The 18,392-nt window shown below is 39.1% G+C and overlaps 1 protein-coding gene across 1 annotated transcript in view; it reads left to right on the plus strand.

Moving 5' to 3' along the window:
- ESYT3 (extended synaptotagmin 3) overlaps positions 1-18,392 on the plus strand; it is a 205,204-nt gene that overhangs the window by 138,916 nt on the left and 47,896 nt on the right. Inside the window, exons 9-15 of the mRNA XM_053698028.1 lie at positions 8,753-8,929; positions 13,034-13,116; positions 13,196-13,244; positions 13,727-13,816; positions 14,413-14,475; positions 14,820-14,888; positions 15,016-15,078. Coding sequence (XP_053554003.1) covers positions 8,753-8,929; positions 13,034-13,116; positions 13,196-13,244; positions 13,727-13,816; positions 14,413-14,475; positions 14,820-14,888; positions 15,016-15,078 — 594 coding nt within the window. The remainder of the gene's footprint in view (positions 1-8,752; positions 8,930-13,033; positions 13,117-13,195; positions 13,245-13,726; positions 13,817-14,412; positions 14,476-14,819; positions 14,889-15,015; positions 15,079-18,392) is intronic.

Below are 18,392 nucleotides of genomic sequence, written 5' to 3' on the forward strand. Positions count from 1 at the left end.
CTCTAACATGTACCCCGAGTCTAAACACCCCTAACCTTACACTTATTAACCCCTAATCTGCCGCCCCCGCTATCGCTGACCCCTGCATATTATTATTAACCCCTAATCTGCCGCTCCGTAAACCGCTGCTACTTACATTATCCCTATGTACCCCTAATCTGCTGCCCATAATACCGCTGACCCCATATATTATGTTTATTAACTCCTAATCTGCCCCCCACAACGTCGCCTCCACCTGCCTACACTTATTAACCCCTAATCTGCCGAGCGGACCGCACCGCTATTATAATAAAGTTATTAACCCCTAATCCGCCTCACTCCCGCCTCAATAACCCTATAATAAATAGTATTAACCCCTAATCTGCCCTCCCTAACATCGCCGACACCTAACTTCAAACATTAACCCCTAATCTGCTGACTGGAGATCACCGCTATTCTAATAAATGTATTAACCCCTAAAGCTAAGTCTAACCCTAACACCCCCCTAAGTTAAATATAATTTAAATCTAACGAAATAAATTAACTCTTATTAAATAAATTATTCCTATTTAAAGCTAAATACTTACCTGTAAAATAAATCCTAATATAGCTACAATATAAATTATAATTATATTATAGAATGCGAGCTCAATCTGATTGGCTGATTGAATCAGCCAATCGGATTGAACTTGATTCTGATTGGCTGATTCCATCAGCCAATCAGAATTTTCCTACCTTAATTCCGATTGGCTGATAGAATCCTATCAGCCAATCGGAATTCGAGGGACGCCATCTTGGATGACGTCCCTTAAAGGAACCGTCATTCGTCGGGAAGTCGTCGGAAGAAGAAGATGGGTCTGCGGTGGAGGTCTTCAAGATGGAGCCGATCCTCATCGGATGAAGATAGAAGATGCCGCTTGGATCAAGATGGTTGCCGGTCCGGATCGCCTCTTCTTCCCGGATAGGATGAAGACTTTGGAGCCTCTTCTGGACCTCTTCAGCCGCCGGATGATGGATGTCTAGCCCCCGCTTGGGCTTGGATGAAGATTTTGGAGCCAGGACGGATCGGTGTGATACCCGGCGAGGTGAAGACAAGGTAGGAAGATCTTCAGGGGCTTAGTGTTAGGTTTATTTAAGGGTGGTTTGGGTTAGATTAGGGGTATGTGGGTGGTGGGTTGTAATGTTGGGGGGGTATTGTATGCTTTGAACTTTTGTAATTTAGAATAGGGTAGGGCATTTTTTTATTTTGAATAGGGTAGGGCATTTTTTTATTTTGGGGGGCTTTGTTATTTTATTAGGGGGCTTAGAGTAGGTGTAATTAGTTTAAAATTGTTGTAATTTTTTTCTAATGGTTGTAAATATTTTTTTATTTTTTGTAACTTAGTTCTTTTTTATTTTTTGTACTTTAGTTAGTTTATTTAATTGTATTTATTTGTAGAAATTGTATTTAATTTATTTATTGCTAGTGTAGTGTTAGGTTTAATTGTAGATAATTGTAGGTAGTTTATTTAATTAATTTATTGATAGTGTAGTGTTAGGTTTAATTGTAACTTAGGTTAGGATTTATTTTACAGGTAATTTTGTAATTATTTTAACTATTTTAGCTATTAAATAGTTCTTAACTATTTAATAGCTATTGTACCTGGTTAAAATAAATACAAAGTTACCTGTAAAATAAATATACATCCTAAAATAGCTATAATATAATTATAATTTGTTGTAGCTATATTAGGGTTTATTTTACAGGTAAGTATTTAGATTTAAATAGGAATAATTTATTTAATAAGAGTTAATTTATTTCGTTAGATTTAAATTATATTTAACTTAGGGGGGTGTTAGGGTTAGGGTTAGACTTAGCTTTAGGGGTTAAAAAATGTATTAGAGTAGCGGTGAGCTCAGATCGGCAGATTAGGGGTTAATACTTGAAGTTAGGTGTCGGCGATGTTAGGGAGGGCAGATTAGGGGTTAATACTATTTATTATAGGGTTATTGAGGCGGATTAGGGGTTAATAATTTTATTATAGTAGCGGTGTGGTCCGCTCGGCAGATTAGGGGTTAATAAGTGTAGGTAGCTGGCGGCGACGTTGTGGGGGGCAGATTAGGGGTTAATAAATATAATATAGGGGTCGGCGGTGTTAGGGGCAGCAGATTAGGGGTACATAAGTATAACGTAGGTGGCGGGCGGCAGATTAGGGGTTAAAAAAATTTAATAGAGTGGCGGCGATGTGGGGGGACCTCAGTTTAGGGGTACATAGGTAGTTTATGGGTGTTAGTGTACTTTAGAGCACAGAAGTTAAGAGCTTTATAAACCGGCGTTAGCCCGGAAAGCTCTTAACTACTGACTTTTTTCTGCGGCTGGAGTTTTGTCGTTAGAATTCTAACGCTCACTTCAGACACGACTCTAAATACCGGAGTTAGAAAGATCCCATTGAAAAGATAGGATACGCAATTGACGTAAGGGGATCTGCGGTATGGAAAAGTCACGGCTGGAAAGTGAGCGTTAGACCCTTTCCTGACTGACTCCAAATACCGGCAGTAGCCTAAAACCAGCGTTAGGAGCCTCTAACGCTGGTTTTGACGGCTACCGCCAAACTCTAAATCTAGGCCTAAGTAATTTGCAAGCGCAGATTTAATTATTCTAAGTTTCATTTTCAAAACAAATAATTGATTTACTATGAAAAATGTAACATGTAGCAAGCACAAATATGCTTTTGCAAGCCCTGCTCCGCCCTTCTCCAGTTGAAAACAATAAGTTTACTCTAAACAAAGTGAAATTTTAATGAAACCGAGACAGAGGGTGGGGCCAAGAATTATTTATGTTGATGAATGAATCGGATATATCTAAACTTCAAACAAATATGTTTAAATGTTTAACAGAATCTTTAAATACCATATCCCTTTAATCTTTATATTACAATTTATAATTTTAACAGTGATTGTTAACTTTCTTACACATGGGGGCCACAGATCAATGTTTTGGAAACCTCAAGGTCCGCATATAAATTTATGGCTAAGGCACATGAAACTCAAATTTTTTCTTCCACGATTCACATAGAGCACTGGTTTTCAAACCTGTCCTCAAGCCTCCCCAACATGCCAGATTTTAAGGATTACCTTGGATAAGAGAAGGTAAAATAACCATGTTTACTAATCAGCTGATTATTTCATTGTGCTTCAGTTCAGATATCCTCAAAATCTGGCCTGTTAAGGAGGTCTGAGGACAGGTTTAAAAATCAGTAAGAAAGAATATGCAGTTTGAACAACTTTCTAATTTACTTCTGTTATTAAAGTTTCTTTGTTTCTCTTGATATCTTTTGTTGAAAAGCAGGGATATATGTTCAGGAGTGTGCACTAGTCTGGAGAACTACATGGCAGACATTTTGCAAGAATGTTATCCATTTGTAAGAGCACTAGATGGCAGCACTATTTCCTTCCATGTAAAGCTCCAGACAACTACCTAGGTGTCTCTTCAACAAACAATACTATAAGAATGAAGAAAATTTGATAATATAAGTGAATTAGAAGCTTTGTTTAAAATTGTATGATCTGTGAATCACAAAAGAAAATTTTTGGGTATCATTTTTTTCGTTTAGACACAAAAATATTTCCTTCCTAAGATAGGGAGAGTCCACGACTTCATTCCTTACTGTTGGGAAAAACAACACCTGGCCACCAGGAGGAGGCAAAGACACCCCAGCCAAAGTCTTAAATATCCCTCCCACTTCCTCATTACCCCAGTCATTCTTTGCCTTTCGTCAAGTTAGGAGGTGGCAGAGTAGTGTCAGAAGATTTGGAGAGTCCTGAAAAAGAGTATCTGCCCTTCGAGATAGGACTGGAGTTTTAAGTAGTCATGTCAACCTCTCAGTGAGACTTGATGAAGGTTAGAGTCTGTATATGCAGGGAAAGTTTTTCTGCAAAACCATCCAGACTACTGCTAACAGCTCCTAAGCAATCAGTGTTGACGAGTTTAACTGCCTGTTTTCTTTCACTCAAGTCCATGTCAGGAGCGCTGTTATAAGACTGTCACACTTGAGAGGCTGTGGATCCTATTTTACACATAAAACGCTATAACAGGGTCACAGTGTGGCTCCTTTATAACTTGATAGGATCCAGGGTTAATATCCTCTGAAGGGGGGTTATTGAACAGTTGGGGTTAATTAATCAGTGTATTAATTATTTACATGCTGCTTTGTGTGATTTTTATTTTTTCCTGGGCCAATAGACTCTGTGTTTTTGGCTGGAACAAATTTTAATTTTCACTTTTGTTTTTGAAAGTGTTGCACAGCTCCTATTTCTTGCTGTACTTGTAATAACAGGGGAAGTACTGTCTTGCACTCCATGTGACCGGGTGTGGTCTATGTTTATTTCCTCCATTCCGGCTTAGACTTGAACCTGAGGAGAGCGTTTCCTCTGTTAACTGTCTGGGTCTAGGAGGTGGTGAGTGCCCCAGCCATTGGGAGTATAAAGGTGCAGTTTTATAATAAAAAATGTTTTTATTTGTGTCCTTCTGTGGGTATAACCTGAGCTATGGAGGACTTTGACATGTTAGAAGGTACTCCTTCTGTACTAAATCATACCTGTTTATATTGTGAGGATGCCTTGTTTTTCTTCCCACTCAATTAGGTTCCACATGCCTTAACACTGTTATAAAGTCTAAGAAGGGAGACAAGTCTGCTAAGGCTCTTAGTCCCTCTGAACCGTCTACCTCTCAGGACTCGGCGTCCTGTGAGATTACTACCCTTGCTACATTATTCACTCCACATGCAGTTCCCCGTAGCACATCTAAACCTCCATCCGGAGGGGGCCCTCTTCCTGCGGACTTTGCCGTGCAGTTACAAACGCGGTGTCTGCGGCCCTCAGTGCATTACCTCGCTCTAACAAACGCAAGAGAAAGGTTAAACATAGCTCTCCTGACCTGGATTCATTTAAATATTTATCAGATCTAGCTATTATGTCCCAGTTATCCGATGATGAGTTAACTTCTGTAGCTTCAGAGGGTGAACTTTCTGGGTCGGAGTCCTTAGCGTCTAAGCCTCCTGCTGTGGAGGAACCATCGGTTCCAGAGGCCACGCTGCCTTAAGAACCTATGATACCTAAGTTAGACAGAGTTTTACGAAGACAGGAAAGTTCAGTTGACTTTTCCTGTGCCGGTTAAGATGGCGAACATTATTAAGAACGAATGGGAAAGAATTAGTTCTTCCTTTTCCCCCCCGTCTACTTTTAAAAAGTTGTTCCCGGTCCCGGACTCTCAACTGGATTTGTGGGGCTCCATTCCTAAGGTGGATGGTGTTAACTATACACTTGCTAAACATACTACTATACCTCTTGAGGATAGTTCTTCATTCAGAGAGCCGATGGTTGGGATTTTGTTTTAACCTGCGGCTGCAGCTGCCGCGGTTGCCGGAGCGGGTACCTACTGGTGCAACACTGACAGAATTAAATCTCTGAGAATTGCTAATTCTTTTATCTGTGATGCGAACATGCAAATTATTTGCCTAAATGCAAAGGCTTCTGGCTTTGCGGTCCTAGCCCACCGGGCGCTCTGGTTGAAGTATTGGTCTGTGGATATGACTTTTAAGTTCAACTAGATAGCAGGAAAAGGTGCTGCTATCTAGTGCTCTTGTAAATGTTTAACATTCCTGAAAAACAGCTATAGTGCTTAGGGTTGCCACCTCAACCATGTTTTCCCGGACACTTCTGAGTTACACATGCTGCAGGGTATGTAGGGAGAAACCTTGGCATTATAAAAAAAAAAACAACAACAACAAATGAACAATGAGTTATAATGACACTGCTTATTATTATCATAATAGGTCACTGGTTTTCAAACCTGTCCTCAGGCCTCCCTAACAGGCCACATTTTGAGGATATCTGAACTAGAGCACAGGGGAAATAATCAGCTGATTAGTAAACATGGTTATTATCCTGCTCTCATCCAAGGTCATCCAGAATACCTGGACTGTTGGGGAGGCCTCAGGACAGGTTTGAAAACCAGTGTAATAGGTGCTAAGTATTTAAAAAAAAACAACAATATATAGTTTAATATCCCAAAAGTACTATGTGGTTTTTAAAGTGTATATCCAATATACTTTTTTCTTATTGTGTGCTGCAAATCTATCACTAACACTTGCAGTAAACTGGAACATTGTTTTAGCCTAATATGAGAATAAAGGGTGAGTATGTTTTTGTAGTTGACTCTGGCTCCCTCCTGTGGCTACCAAAAATGTTTCTCCACAGGTATCTGGGGTTTTCTTGCCAAAGATAAAAGATGTTCTCATTTAAAGGGACAGTCTAGTATAAATTAAACTTTCATTATTCAGATAGGACTTGTAATTTTAATCAACTTTCCAATTTACTTTTATCATCAAATTTGCTTTTTTCTCTTGGTATTCTTAGGTAGGTAGGCTCATATGCTAATTTCTAAGCCTTTGAGGGCTGCCTCTTATCACATGCTTTTTAAATCTCATTTCAACACAAAGAGACAGAAAGTACACGTGGGCCATATAGATAACACTGTGTTCAGGCACAGTGGGTTATTTAAGATTTAGCACAAAACAATGCTAAATGTAAGACAATAGATAATAAACAGTCACAGTCGTGATCAGGGGGCTGGAAGAAGGTTCCTAGATACAAGGTAATCACAGAGGTAAAAAGTACATTAAAGGGACAGTATACTGTAAAATAGTTTTTCTCTTAATGTGTTTACAATTGCTTTTTTTACAAACTGCAGAGTAAAAAATGTATGAAAATTAGCTTTTTAAGGCTTATTTGTGTATATTAAAGCTCTGATTTTGTGTTTTGAAGCCACAACCTAATAAAATGGGTTGAGCTTGTAGGTATAATCAGATCTCATTACTGTATCACATTGTGCAAATATACCTGCTTCTTTATCTTATATCTGTCCTTAAAACAATCACCAGTACTTTGAGAGAACAATGGAAAATAAACATTTTATTACCTTATCTCTGCTATATCGCACTGGGAGTGAAATTTCTTCTGCTGGCTGTGTTTACAAAGCTTATCTATAGCTGGTACGCGCGGCCACAAAATTTCAGAATAGGTGGGGATACCACATGCTAAATCAACAATTTCAAATGCCAATATAAGGGTAAAGGAGCTACTTGTAAACAGTTTAATACACTCCAGCAGGTAAAGTGGATCATTGGGAACAAATTAAAGGGGAGAAAAATTTTGAGTAAACTGTCCCTTTAATATAAATGTGTTGGTTATGCAAAACTGGGGAATGGGTAATAAAGGGATTATCTATCTTTTAAAACAATAACAATTCTATGGTAGACTGTCCCTTTAAACTTGTTTTAACATATGCATTGTGCTTAGTTTAACCCCATAACTTACAGGCAATTAAATATACAACAGCTGGAATTATAGTTAAGATAGTATCCAATATCATGTTTGCCTTTTTATGTAGAACTGAAAGTAGTCCCCACTTATATAATCAGAGCTCTCACAAGTGTAACCTCAATATTTAAAGGACCTACTTCTTTTTTTTTTTTTTTTTTAGCTACACTTGTTCCTTAGACTTATTATCTGGAGGGGGGGGGATTATTTAAGTGAATTCCTAATTGTGTTAGTCCTTCTAGACACAAATCTGGCTCCTCTGTGCAAGAGGTTGTAAAACGGGATATTTATACGTGCAACTTCACATTCTCATCATCTTCATTCAGAAGTTAAAATATTAAATAAGAGAGAAATCCTCTACACAAACCATTAACAACTAGTCTATAATTATAGTGTAGAATTTTATATTTCTTACATAAAACCCACAATTTTTCTTTCATGACTTATATAGAGCTTACCAATTTTAAATATCAAGGATAATGATCTAATTTGCTTAAATTTCTTTGTATCCTTTGTTGAAAAGCATACCTAGGTAGGCCCTGGAGCAGAAATGCACTACTTAGAGCTAGCTGCTAATTGGTGGCTATATATTCATCTTGTTATTGCCTTACCTGATGTGTTCAGCTAGCTCCCAGTAATGCACCCCTACACCTTCAACAAAGGATACCAAGACAATGAAACTAATTTGATAATAGAAATAACTTGGAAAGTTGTTAAAAGTTGTATGCTCTATCTGAATCACAAAATAAACAATTTGGGTTCCAGGCCACTTTAAGGTATCCTTTTTTTTTTTTTTTTCGTCTTTGAAAGTTATATGTAAAAGTGGATGAGACTATAAAAATATTACCATACAGTGTTCTTCACAAAAAATGTTGCCAGCCGTGTGGTATTAGGAAGTAGCCGGTTGGTGGGAGTTTAATACTTTGTAAAATGATAAAATTTTCTGCTATCCAGGCACAAATTCATTGCGTGATTTAACATACATTTATTTGCTAAATGCAATAAGCATTGAACAATTTTAATATAAGCTCATTTTAGCTTAATATTGACTTCAGTTTTAGCTGGGTGGTTAGTAAAATCAGCCAGGTGGTGCACCTATTAAGAATATCCTGGCCATTTAGCCACCAATCAGCAAGCGCTACCCAGGTGCTGAACCTAAAATGGGCCGGCTCTTAAGCTTACATTCCTTCTTTTCAAATAAAGATACCAAGAGAATGAAGAAAAATTGATAATAGGAGTAAATTAGAAAGTTGCTTAAAATTGCATGCTCTATCTGAATCATGAAAGACAAAATTTGGATTTCATATCCCTTTAAATCTGTAAATATGTGAATAGGGAAAACTGAAAAAAAGTAAAAGTTCTAAATCATTTGTAAAAATAACTCTGGAATTTCACCGTGGTGTTTGTATTTTAGGGTGTACTACGAATCTACCTTATTGAAGCCAGAAACCTGATCCCAAAAGACACATATCTGAGAGGAATCATTAAGGGAAAGTCTGACCCCTATGCTGTCCTGAAAGTTGGTACCCAGTGCTTCAAAAGCAAAACAATCAAGGAAAACCTCAATCCCAAGTGGAATGAATTTTATGAGGTCAGTAATATTTTGATAAAAAAAGGTAAACTTTCTTGTCAAACTAATGTTAATACATATTTGAGTACTATCGCTATTAAATGTGTTTATGTTACACATAAATATATAACACTTCATATAATAAAAGATTCCTACTATATAGTGTGCATATGCTGTATCTCTGTCCTATTGTTATAGTGTGCATCACATGACTGTCTATACTCCTGATGTATAGTGTGCATCACATGACTGTCTATACTCCTGATACATAGTGTGCATCACATGACTGTCTATACTCCTGATGTATAGTGTGCATCACATGCCTGTTTATACTCCTGATGTATAGTGTGCATCACATGACTGTCTATACTCCTGATGTATAGTGTGCATAATCATTTTGTTTGTGCCCCTAGTGTATAGTGTGCATAAGCATTCTGTCTGTGCCCCTGGTGTATAGTGTGCATAAGCATTCTGTTCCCTTGGTGTTTAGTATGCATAAGCATTCTGTCTGTGCCCTTGGTGTATAGTGTGCATAAGCATTCTGTCTGTGCCCCTGGTGTATAGTGTGCATAAGCATTCTGTTCCCTTGGTGTATAGTATGCATAAGCATTCTGTCTGTGCCTTTGGTGTATAGTGTGCATAAGCATTATGTCTGTGCCCCTGGTGTATAGTGTGCATAAGCATTTTGTCTGTGCCCCTGGTGTATAGTGTGCATAAGCATCCTGTCTGTGCCCCTGGTGTATGGTATGCATAAGCATCCTGTCTGTGCCCCTGGTGTATAGTGTGCATAAGCATCCTGTATGTGCCCCTGGTGTATAGTGTGCATAAGCTTCCTGTCTGTGCCCCTGGTGTATAGTGTGCATAAGCTTCCTGTCTGTGCCCCTGGTGTATAGTGTGCATAAGCATCCTGTCTGTGCCCCTGGTGTATAGTATGCATAAGCATCCTGTCTGTGCCCCTGGTGTATAGTGTGCATAAGCATCCTGTATGTGCCCCTGGTGTATAGTGTGCATAAGCATCCTGTCTGTGCCCCTGGTGCATAGTGTGCATAAGCATCCTGTCTGTGCCCCTGGTGCATAGTGTGCATAAGCATCCTGTCTGTGCCCCTGGTGTTAGTGTGCATAAGCTTCCTGTCTGTGCCCCTGGTGTATAATGTGCATAAGCTTCCTGTCTGTGCCCCTGGTGTATAGTGTGCATAAGCTTCCTGTCTGTGCCCCTGGTGTATAGTGTGCATAAGCATCCTGTCTGTGCCCCTGGTGTATAGTATGCATAAGCATCCTGTATGTGCCCCTGGTGTATAGTGTGCATAAGCATCCTGTATGTGCCCCTGGTGTATAGTGTGCATAAGCATCCTGTCTGTGCCCCTGGTGTATAGTGTGCATAAGCATCCTGTCTGTGCCCCTGGTGCATAGTGTGCATAAGCATCCTGTCTGTGCCCCTGGTGTATAGTGTGCATAAGCATCCTGTCTGTGCCCCTGGTGTATAGTGTGCATAAGCATCCTGTCTGTGCCCCTGGTGTATAGTGTGCATAAGCATCCTGTCTGTGCCCCTGGTGTATAGTGTGCATAAGCTTCCTGTTTGTGCCCCTGGTGTATAGTGTGCATACAATATTCCAGGTAGGAAGACAGCACACCTGATATTTAGGGCACGGAAGGAGACTTGCCAAGTCCCAATCGTACTTCAAAATTCACACAGCTTCCAATCTCCAAATTTTACAAAATACTTTTATTTTCCAACTGGGTAGAGTATGTAGAGTACATACGATGCCTGTCTGTACTCCAAGTGTGTAGTGTAGATAGGATGATGTAGTGTACATAAGATGCCTGTCTGTGCTCCCCGTGTGTAGTGTACATAAGATGTCTGTCTGTGCTCCCCGTGTGTAGTGTACATAAGATGCCTGTCTGTGCTCCCAGTGTGTAGTGTTGATAAAATGATGTAGTGTACATAAGTTGCCTGTCTGTACTCCAAGTGTGTAGTGTAGATAGGATGATGTAGTGTACATAAGATGCCTCTCTGTGCTCCCCGTGTGTAGTGTACATAAGATGCCTGTCTGTGCTCCCGTGTGTAGTGTACATAAGATGCCTGTCTGTGCTCCCAGTGTGTAGTGTTGATAAAATGATGTATTGTACATAAGATGCCTGTCTGTGCTCCTAGTGTGTAGTGTACATAAGATGCCTGTCTGTGCTCCCCGTGTGTAGTGTACATAAGATGCCTGTCTGTGCTCCCAGTGTGTAGTGTTGATAAAATGATGTAGTGTACATAAGATGCCTGTCTGTGCTCCCCGTGTGTAGTGTACATAAGATGCCTGTCTGTGCTCCCCGTGTGTAGTGTACATAAGATGCCTGTCTGTGCTCCCAGTGTGTAGTGTACATAAGATGCCTGTCTGTGCTCCCAGTGTGTAGTGTACATAAGATGCCTGTCTGTGCTCCCCGTGTGTAGTGTACATAAGATGCCTGTCTGTGCTCCCCGTGTGTAGTGTACATAAGATGCCTGTCTGTGCTCTCAGTGTGTAGTGTAGATAGGATGATGTAGTGTACATAATATGCCTGTCTGTGCTCTCAGTGTGTAGTGTAGATAAGATGATGTAGTGTACATAAGATGCCTATCTGTGCTCCCCGTGTGTAGTGTACATAAGATGCCTGTCTGTGCGCCCCATGTGTAGTGTACATAAGATGCCTGTCTGTGCACCCAGTGTGTAGTGTACATAAGATGCCTGTCTGTGCTCCCAGTGTGTAGTGTACATAAGATGCCTGTCTGTTCTCCCCGTGTGTAGTGTACATAAGATGCCTGTCTGTGCTCCCCGTGTGTAGTGTACAGAAGATGCCTGTCTGTGCTCCCTGTGTGTAGTGTACAGAAGATGCCTATCTGTGCGCCCCGTGTGTAGTGTAAATAAGATGCCTGTCTGTGCGCCCAGTGTGTAGTGTACATAAGATGCCTGTCTGTGCGCCCCATGTGTAGTGTACATAAGATGCCTGTCTGTCCTCCCAGTGTGTAGTGTAAATAAGATGCCTGTCTGTGCTCTCAGTGTGTAGTGTAGATAGGATGATGTAGTGAACATAAGATGCCTGTATGTGCTCCCAGTGTGTAGTGTACTTAAGATGCCTGTCTGTGCTCTCAGTGTGTAGTGTAGATAGGATGATGTAGTGTACATAAGATGCCTGTATGTGCTCCCAGTGTGTAGTGTACATAAGATGCCTGTCTGTGCTCCCAGTGTGTAGTGTACATAAGATGCCTGTCTGTGCTCCCAGTGTGTAGTGTACATAAGATGCCTGTCTGTGCTCTCAGTGTGTAGTGTAGATAGGATGATTTAGTGTACATAAGATGCCTGTATGTGCTCCCAGTGTGTAGTGTACATAAGATGCATGTCTGTGCTCCCAGTGTGTAGTGTACATAAGATGCCTGTCTGTGCGCCCCGTGTAGTGTACATAAGATGCCTGTCTGTCCTCCCAGTGTGTAGTGTACATAAGATGCCTGTCTGTCCTCCCAGTGTGTAGTGTACATAAGATGCCTGTCTGTGCTCCCAGTGTGTAGTGTACATAAGATGCCTGTCTGTGCTCCCAGTGTGTAGTGTACATAAGATGCCTGTCTGTCCTCCCAGTGTGTAGTGTACATAAGATGCCTGTCTGTGCTCCCAGTGTGTAGTGTAGATAAGATGCCTGTCTGTGCTCCCAGTGTGTAGTGTAGATAGGATGATGTAGTGTACATAAGATGCCTGTCTGTGCTCCCAGTGTGTAGTGTAGATAGGATGATGTAGTGTACATAAGATGCCTGTCTGTGCTCCCAGTGTGTAGTGTAGATAGGATGATGTAGTGTACATAAGATGCCTGTATGTGCTCCCAGTGTGTAGTGTAGATATAGGATGATGCTGTGTACATATGACGTCTGTCTGTGCTTCTGGTTTATTTATGGTGTATTATCCAGATAAGGTGCCTGTCTATACTCATGGTATAAAGTGTGAATATGATACGTCTCTTCTTTATATAGAGTGTATAGTGGATTTGCCTGCTTCTACTGTATAGTTACATAGAATGCCTGTATGTGCTCCTAATGTGTAGTGCAGATTGGATGTCTGTGCTCCTGGTGTATACAGTGGACATGTTTAATGTGTATGTTTATGTCTCTGTCAGTTTGTGATCCATGAAGTCCCTGGGCAGGACCTGGAGGTGGATCTTTTTGATGAAGACCCTGACAAAGATGATTTTCTGGGCAGGTAATTTACTTTATAGAGAACCTAAAAATTAAACAAATCACATATTTGGAATTGTAAAGTAAATGTGTGTCATTTACAGTATGGTCGTCAACCTAGAAGGAGTAATGAGGGACAGAGTTGTGCAGGAGGTAAGTTTTTTTTTTTTTTTTTCTAGATATTATTTATTCTTATAAGTTACTATTATCTATTATTTGGGTACCAACTAGCAATTAACAATTTGGCTGAGAGAGAACAAACTGTAGAACACAATCTGAAGCTGCCATACTGCAGACAATTATTGCATCTTTTATAAATATTTATAATACAGACATAACAAATGATTAAATCATATGAGAAAATCTAACTAAATGCTATTTATTGTCAAAAAGCAAAATAGTTTAACATAGCTGCAGAAACTATAATGAGTGTTATTTTGCAATGTAAGAAACAATTACAGTTGATACAGGAAGGTCAAGACGGATGTTTTTCAGAGCAAATAAATGTTAGAATAGGACAGAATCTGTATCTGCAGTTTTACACAAATCATTCAGGTTTTAGGCTCTGATTGGATAGTCAGGATGAACAAAAAAAGACAACAATAAATGTGTAATGTTTTTATTTCTCGGCACAGTGGTTCCCGCTATGTGATGTAGTCAGTGGAATGGTGCACATGAAACTTGAATGGCTTTCTCTACTAGCAAATCATGAAAAATTATTTGAAGTGAGTTTCTGTCTAGCAATATTTTTGCCCGTGTTGTTTTATCTACAATATGCCTATCTATTTTGTTAGGTATCCCCCCACACACACACACTCCCTGCTAATTCCCATTGCTTTTGTTTTTCTTTTTCTTTTTTTTTTTCCTTCCTATTGATCAAATGACCAGTTGGCAATCTGGACTCATAATGAAGCAAAAAAACAAACAAAACACTGCCATAGTTTCAGTTTGTTGTGCTATCTGACTTTTAATGCAAGTGTTCTTAGTTCAAATTCCATCTTAGTTATACTGTTTTAATAATCATCAAACCTTTTACAGAAATGTCACATGCAAAACATGTATAGTTTAGGCAGTGTAAGAGACAGTGCCCCTGACCTGGGCTTACACATTGCTTGCTTTGTCCCATATTTACCTTTGTATTTATCATATAGAAGTAAAACTACGAGACTGCAAAAGCACAAGTAAATGCCAGACTTTACTCTCAGATACACAAAACTAGGGACATTCCCAGTACCCTCCCTGATGTATGATGGCATAAATGTCTTGCTATTAATATTTACATTTACTAATGCTGCACTCTTACCCTGTGTCTCCATTTCAGGCAGATAATATGAGATCCACGGCGATGGTAATCGTGTATCTAGACTGCGCTTCCAATTTACCTGTAAGTATCATTCAGATAGCTATAATATATATATATATATATACACATACTGTGTACTTTGTATTGAGCACTATATGGCAGCAGTATCTGTAACAATGTTATACAGTGAAGACATGGCCACTTCTGATCCTACCTAGCTATTTTGTCATGGAAAAAAGGAAATTTGATAACTTATGTTCAGTTTTTTTTAAAATTGCACCCTCTATCTGAATCATGAAAACTAAATTTTGATATCCATGCCCCTTTAACTTACAATGAATCAAAATATGTGTTTGTTGTAAAGTAGAATTTTCATTCATGGTGATAAGAAATGATGCAGCTTGTGTTTTGCTTTTATTCTCCAGAAAAATCATTTGGAATATTCAAATAATGAATATGCAGCAAGAAGAAACCGATCTACAAGTTCTCAAAAGGTGCGCGACAAATTACAGTTTATTAATAAACAGATCATACACATTAACCAAATTAGACAGGTTTATAAATAACGAACAATAAGGATTATCTTTTAATGTTTATCATGTTTTGGTTTTCTCTGTATAGCCTGATAAGGACCCAAGCTCCTATGTTTTTATGTGTGTGGGATCAAAGCGTGTGAAAAGCAAGGTAAGGGCAACGTTCCTTCATGTCTTCTAATAGTTTGTGGAATAAATGCATCTGCTTCCTGCACATCTTTTGACACTTCTTTAGTCTAACCTATCATTTTCCTGCATGTCAGCTGCTACATCTTGTTATATCCATCTGCTTTTTATAGTCCTCTGAACCTGGTGCTGAGTCTAATCTATCTGTTTCCAGTATGTTCACAGCTACATACTCCCAGCTTGCTGTATCCCAGCTTGCTTCACATCTTTTCCTAATTCCTGAGACATATTTGATTGTCTACAAAGTTTAACATATTCAGCCTAGACTGCTGCTCAGGGCATGATCACATGATGGGCCCATTCTAAATTATATTATTGTCAGCTCATGTTAGACTTTAGGATTAGTACATTACTAACAAGGGAGCCAAAATTAAGCTTTATCACCCAGTGCCAAAACATGCGAGCGTCAGGGTGTAATAAATACATGGATTATAGATAAAATGTTTGATTGTAGGTAAAATTTTAAATATTGTCAAGGGCTCACTGAACTTTAAATGTGTCTAAACATCTATTTTCTGCATGAATTCCATTACCTTCTACTAACCATCTACTCATACCCCCCAACTGTCCCGATTTTAGGGGTTTGTCACGGGTTGCTTGCCGTCTGTCCCGAATTACTCCATGCATTTAAAAATAAAAAATAAAAATGTTTTAGTTTACTCTATTGGGCCCATACTCGGAAGCAGCTGACTTTTCTCTCCATGGGTTAGATACCTGTTTGATTCCCTGTGGAAAACGAATGGGGTGTGGGTTAAGCAGGAGTAAGAAGGCTGTATACCCTCTGACCTCAGGTAATGGTGACCTCTAAGCTCTGGTAGTGATGACGTCTAACCCCTGGTAATAATACTAGCATCGCATGCCTTCAGTTTTATAGGATGAGTAGTGCTAACACCAGAGTAACGAACAGTGGCAGCCTCAGACTGTTAGCTAATGTGCTTGCCAACCCCAGGACCCCATACAATGAATTACAGATACCCATATAGGATGTATTGTGTGTGTGTATCTGCCTGCATAAGTGCATGCTATGTAGTGTGTTGTGTGTATCTGCATGTATAAGTGTAAGCTATGTAGTGTGTGTGTGTATCTGTATAAGTGTGGGTGTAAATGCATGTATAAGTGTATGCTATGCAGTGTATCTGCTATGTAGTGTGTGCATCTGCATGTATAAGTGTAAGCTGTGTAGTGTGTGTGTATTGCATGTATAAGTGTAAGCTATGTAGTGTGTATCTGTATCTATAAGTGTATGCTGTGTAGTGTGTGTATCTGCATGTATAAGTGTAAGCTATGTAGAGTGTGTGTGTATCTGCATGTATAAGTGTAAACTATGTAGTGTGGTGTGTGTATCTGCATGTATAAGTGTAAACTATGTAATGTGGTGTGTGTATCTGCATGTATAAGTGTAAACTATGTAGTGTGTTGTGTATATCTGCATGTATAAGTGTAAGCTATGTAGTGTGTATATGCATGTATAAGTGTAAGCTATGTAGTGTGCATGTGTATCTGCATGCATAAGTGTAAGCTATGTAGTGTGTGTATCTGCATGTATAAGTGTAAGCTATGTAATGTGTGTATCTGCATGTATGTATAAGTGTATGCTATGTAGTGTGTGTGTGTATCTGCTTGTATAAGTGTATGCAATGTAGTGTGTGTGTGTGTATGTATCTGTATGTTTAAGTGTATGTTATGTAGTGTATCTGCATGTATACGTGTAAGCTGTGTGTGTATCTGCATGTATAAATGTAAGCTATAAATGTATGCTGTGTAGTGTGTTTGTGTATCTGCATGTATAAGTGTAAGCTATGTAGTCTGTGTGTATCTGCATGTATAAGTGTAAGCTATGTAGTGTGTGTATCTTCATGGATAAGTGTATGATGTGTAGTGTGTGTGTATCTGCCTGTGTAAGTGTATGCTATGTAGTGTGTGTATGTGTATCTGCATGTATAAGTGTAAGCTATGTAGTGTGTGTGTATCTGCATGTAGTGTAAGCTATCTAATGTGTGTGTATCTGCATGTACAAGTGTATGCTATGTAGTGTGTGTGTGTGTGTGTATCTGCATGTATAAGTGTAAGCTATATAGTGTGTGTGTATATGCATGTAGTGTAAGCTATCTAATGTGTGTGTGTATCTGCATGTACAAGTGTATGCTATGTAGTGTGTGTGTGTGTATCTACATGAATAAATGTATGCTATGTAGTGTGTGTGTATCTGCATGTATAAGTGTAAGCTATGTAATGTGTGTGTATCTGCATGTAGAAGTGTATGCTATGTAGTGTGTATCTTCATGTATAAGTGTAAGCTATGTAGTGTGTGTGTGTGTATCTGCATGTAGTGTAAGCTATCTAATGTGTGTGTGTATCTGCATGTACAAGTGTATGCTATGTAGTGTGTGTGTGTATCTGCATGTATAAGTGTAAGCTATGTAATGTGTGTGTATCTGCATGTATAAGTGTATGCTATGTAGTGTGTGTAAGTTATGTAGTGTGTGTATCTGCATGTATAAGTGTATGCTATGTAGTGTGTGTGTGTGTGTGTATCTACATGAATAAATGTATGCTATGTAGTGTGTGTGTGTATCTGCATGTATAAGTGTAAGCTATGTAATGTGTGTGTATCTGCATGTAGAAGTGTAAGCTATGTAATGTGTGTGTATCTGCATGTAGAAGTGTATGCTATGTAGTGTGTATCTTCATGTATAAGTGTATGCTATGTAGTGTGTGTGTGTATCTTCATGTATAAGTGTATGCTATGTAGTGTGTGTGTATCTGCATGTATAAGTGTATGCTATGTAGTGTGTGTGTATCTGCATGTATAAGTGTAAGCTATGTAGTGTGTGTGTGCATGTGTATGTGTATCTGCATGCATGTGTAAGCTATGTAGTGTGTGTGTGTATCTGCATGTATAAGTGTAAGCTATGTAATGTGTGTGTATCTGCATGTATAAGTGTATGCTATGTAGTGTGTGTAAGCTATGTAGTGTGTGTATCTGCATGTATAAGTGTATGCTATGTAGTGTGTGTGTATCTGCATGTAGTGTAAGCTATCTAATGTGTGTGTGTATCTGCATGTACAAGTGTATGCTATGTAGTGTGTGTGTGTATCTACATGAATAAATGTATGCTATGTAGTGTGTGTGTGTGTGTATCTGCATGTATAAGTGTAAGCTATGTAATGTGTGTGTGTATCTGCATGTATAAGTGTATGCTATGTAGTGTGTGTGTGTATCTACATGAATAAATGTATGCTATGTAGTGTGTGTGTGTGTGTATCTGCATGTATAAG

This window comes from Bombina bombina, chromosome 1, assembly GCF_027579735.1.
Source record: "Bombina bombina isolate aBomBom1 chromosome 1, aBomBom1.pri, whole genome shotgun sequence".
NCBI classification, from domain to species: Eukaryota; Metazoa; Chordata; class Amphibia; order Anura; family Bombinatoridae; genus Bombina; species Bombina bombina.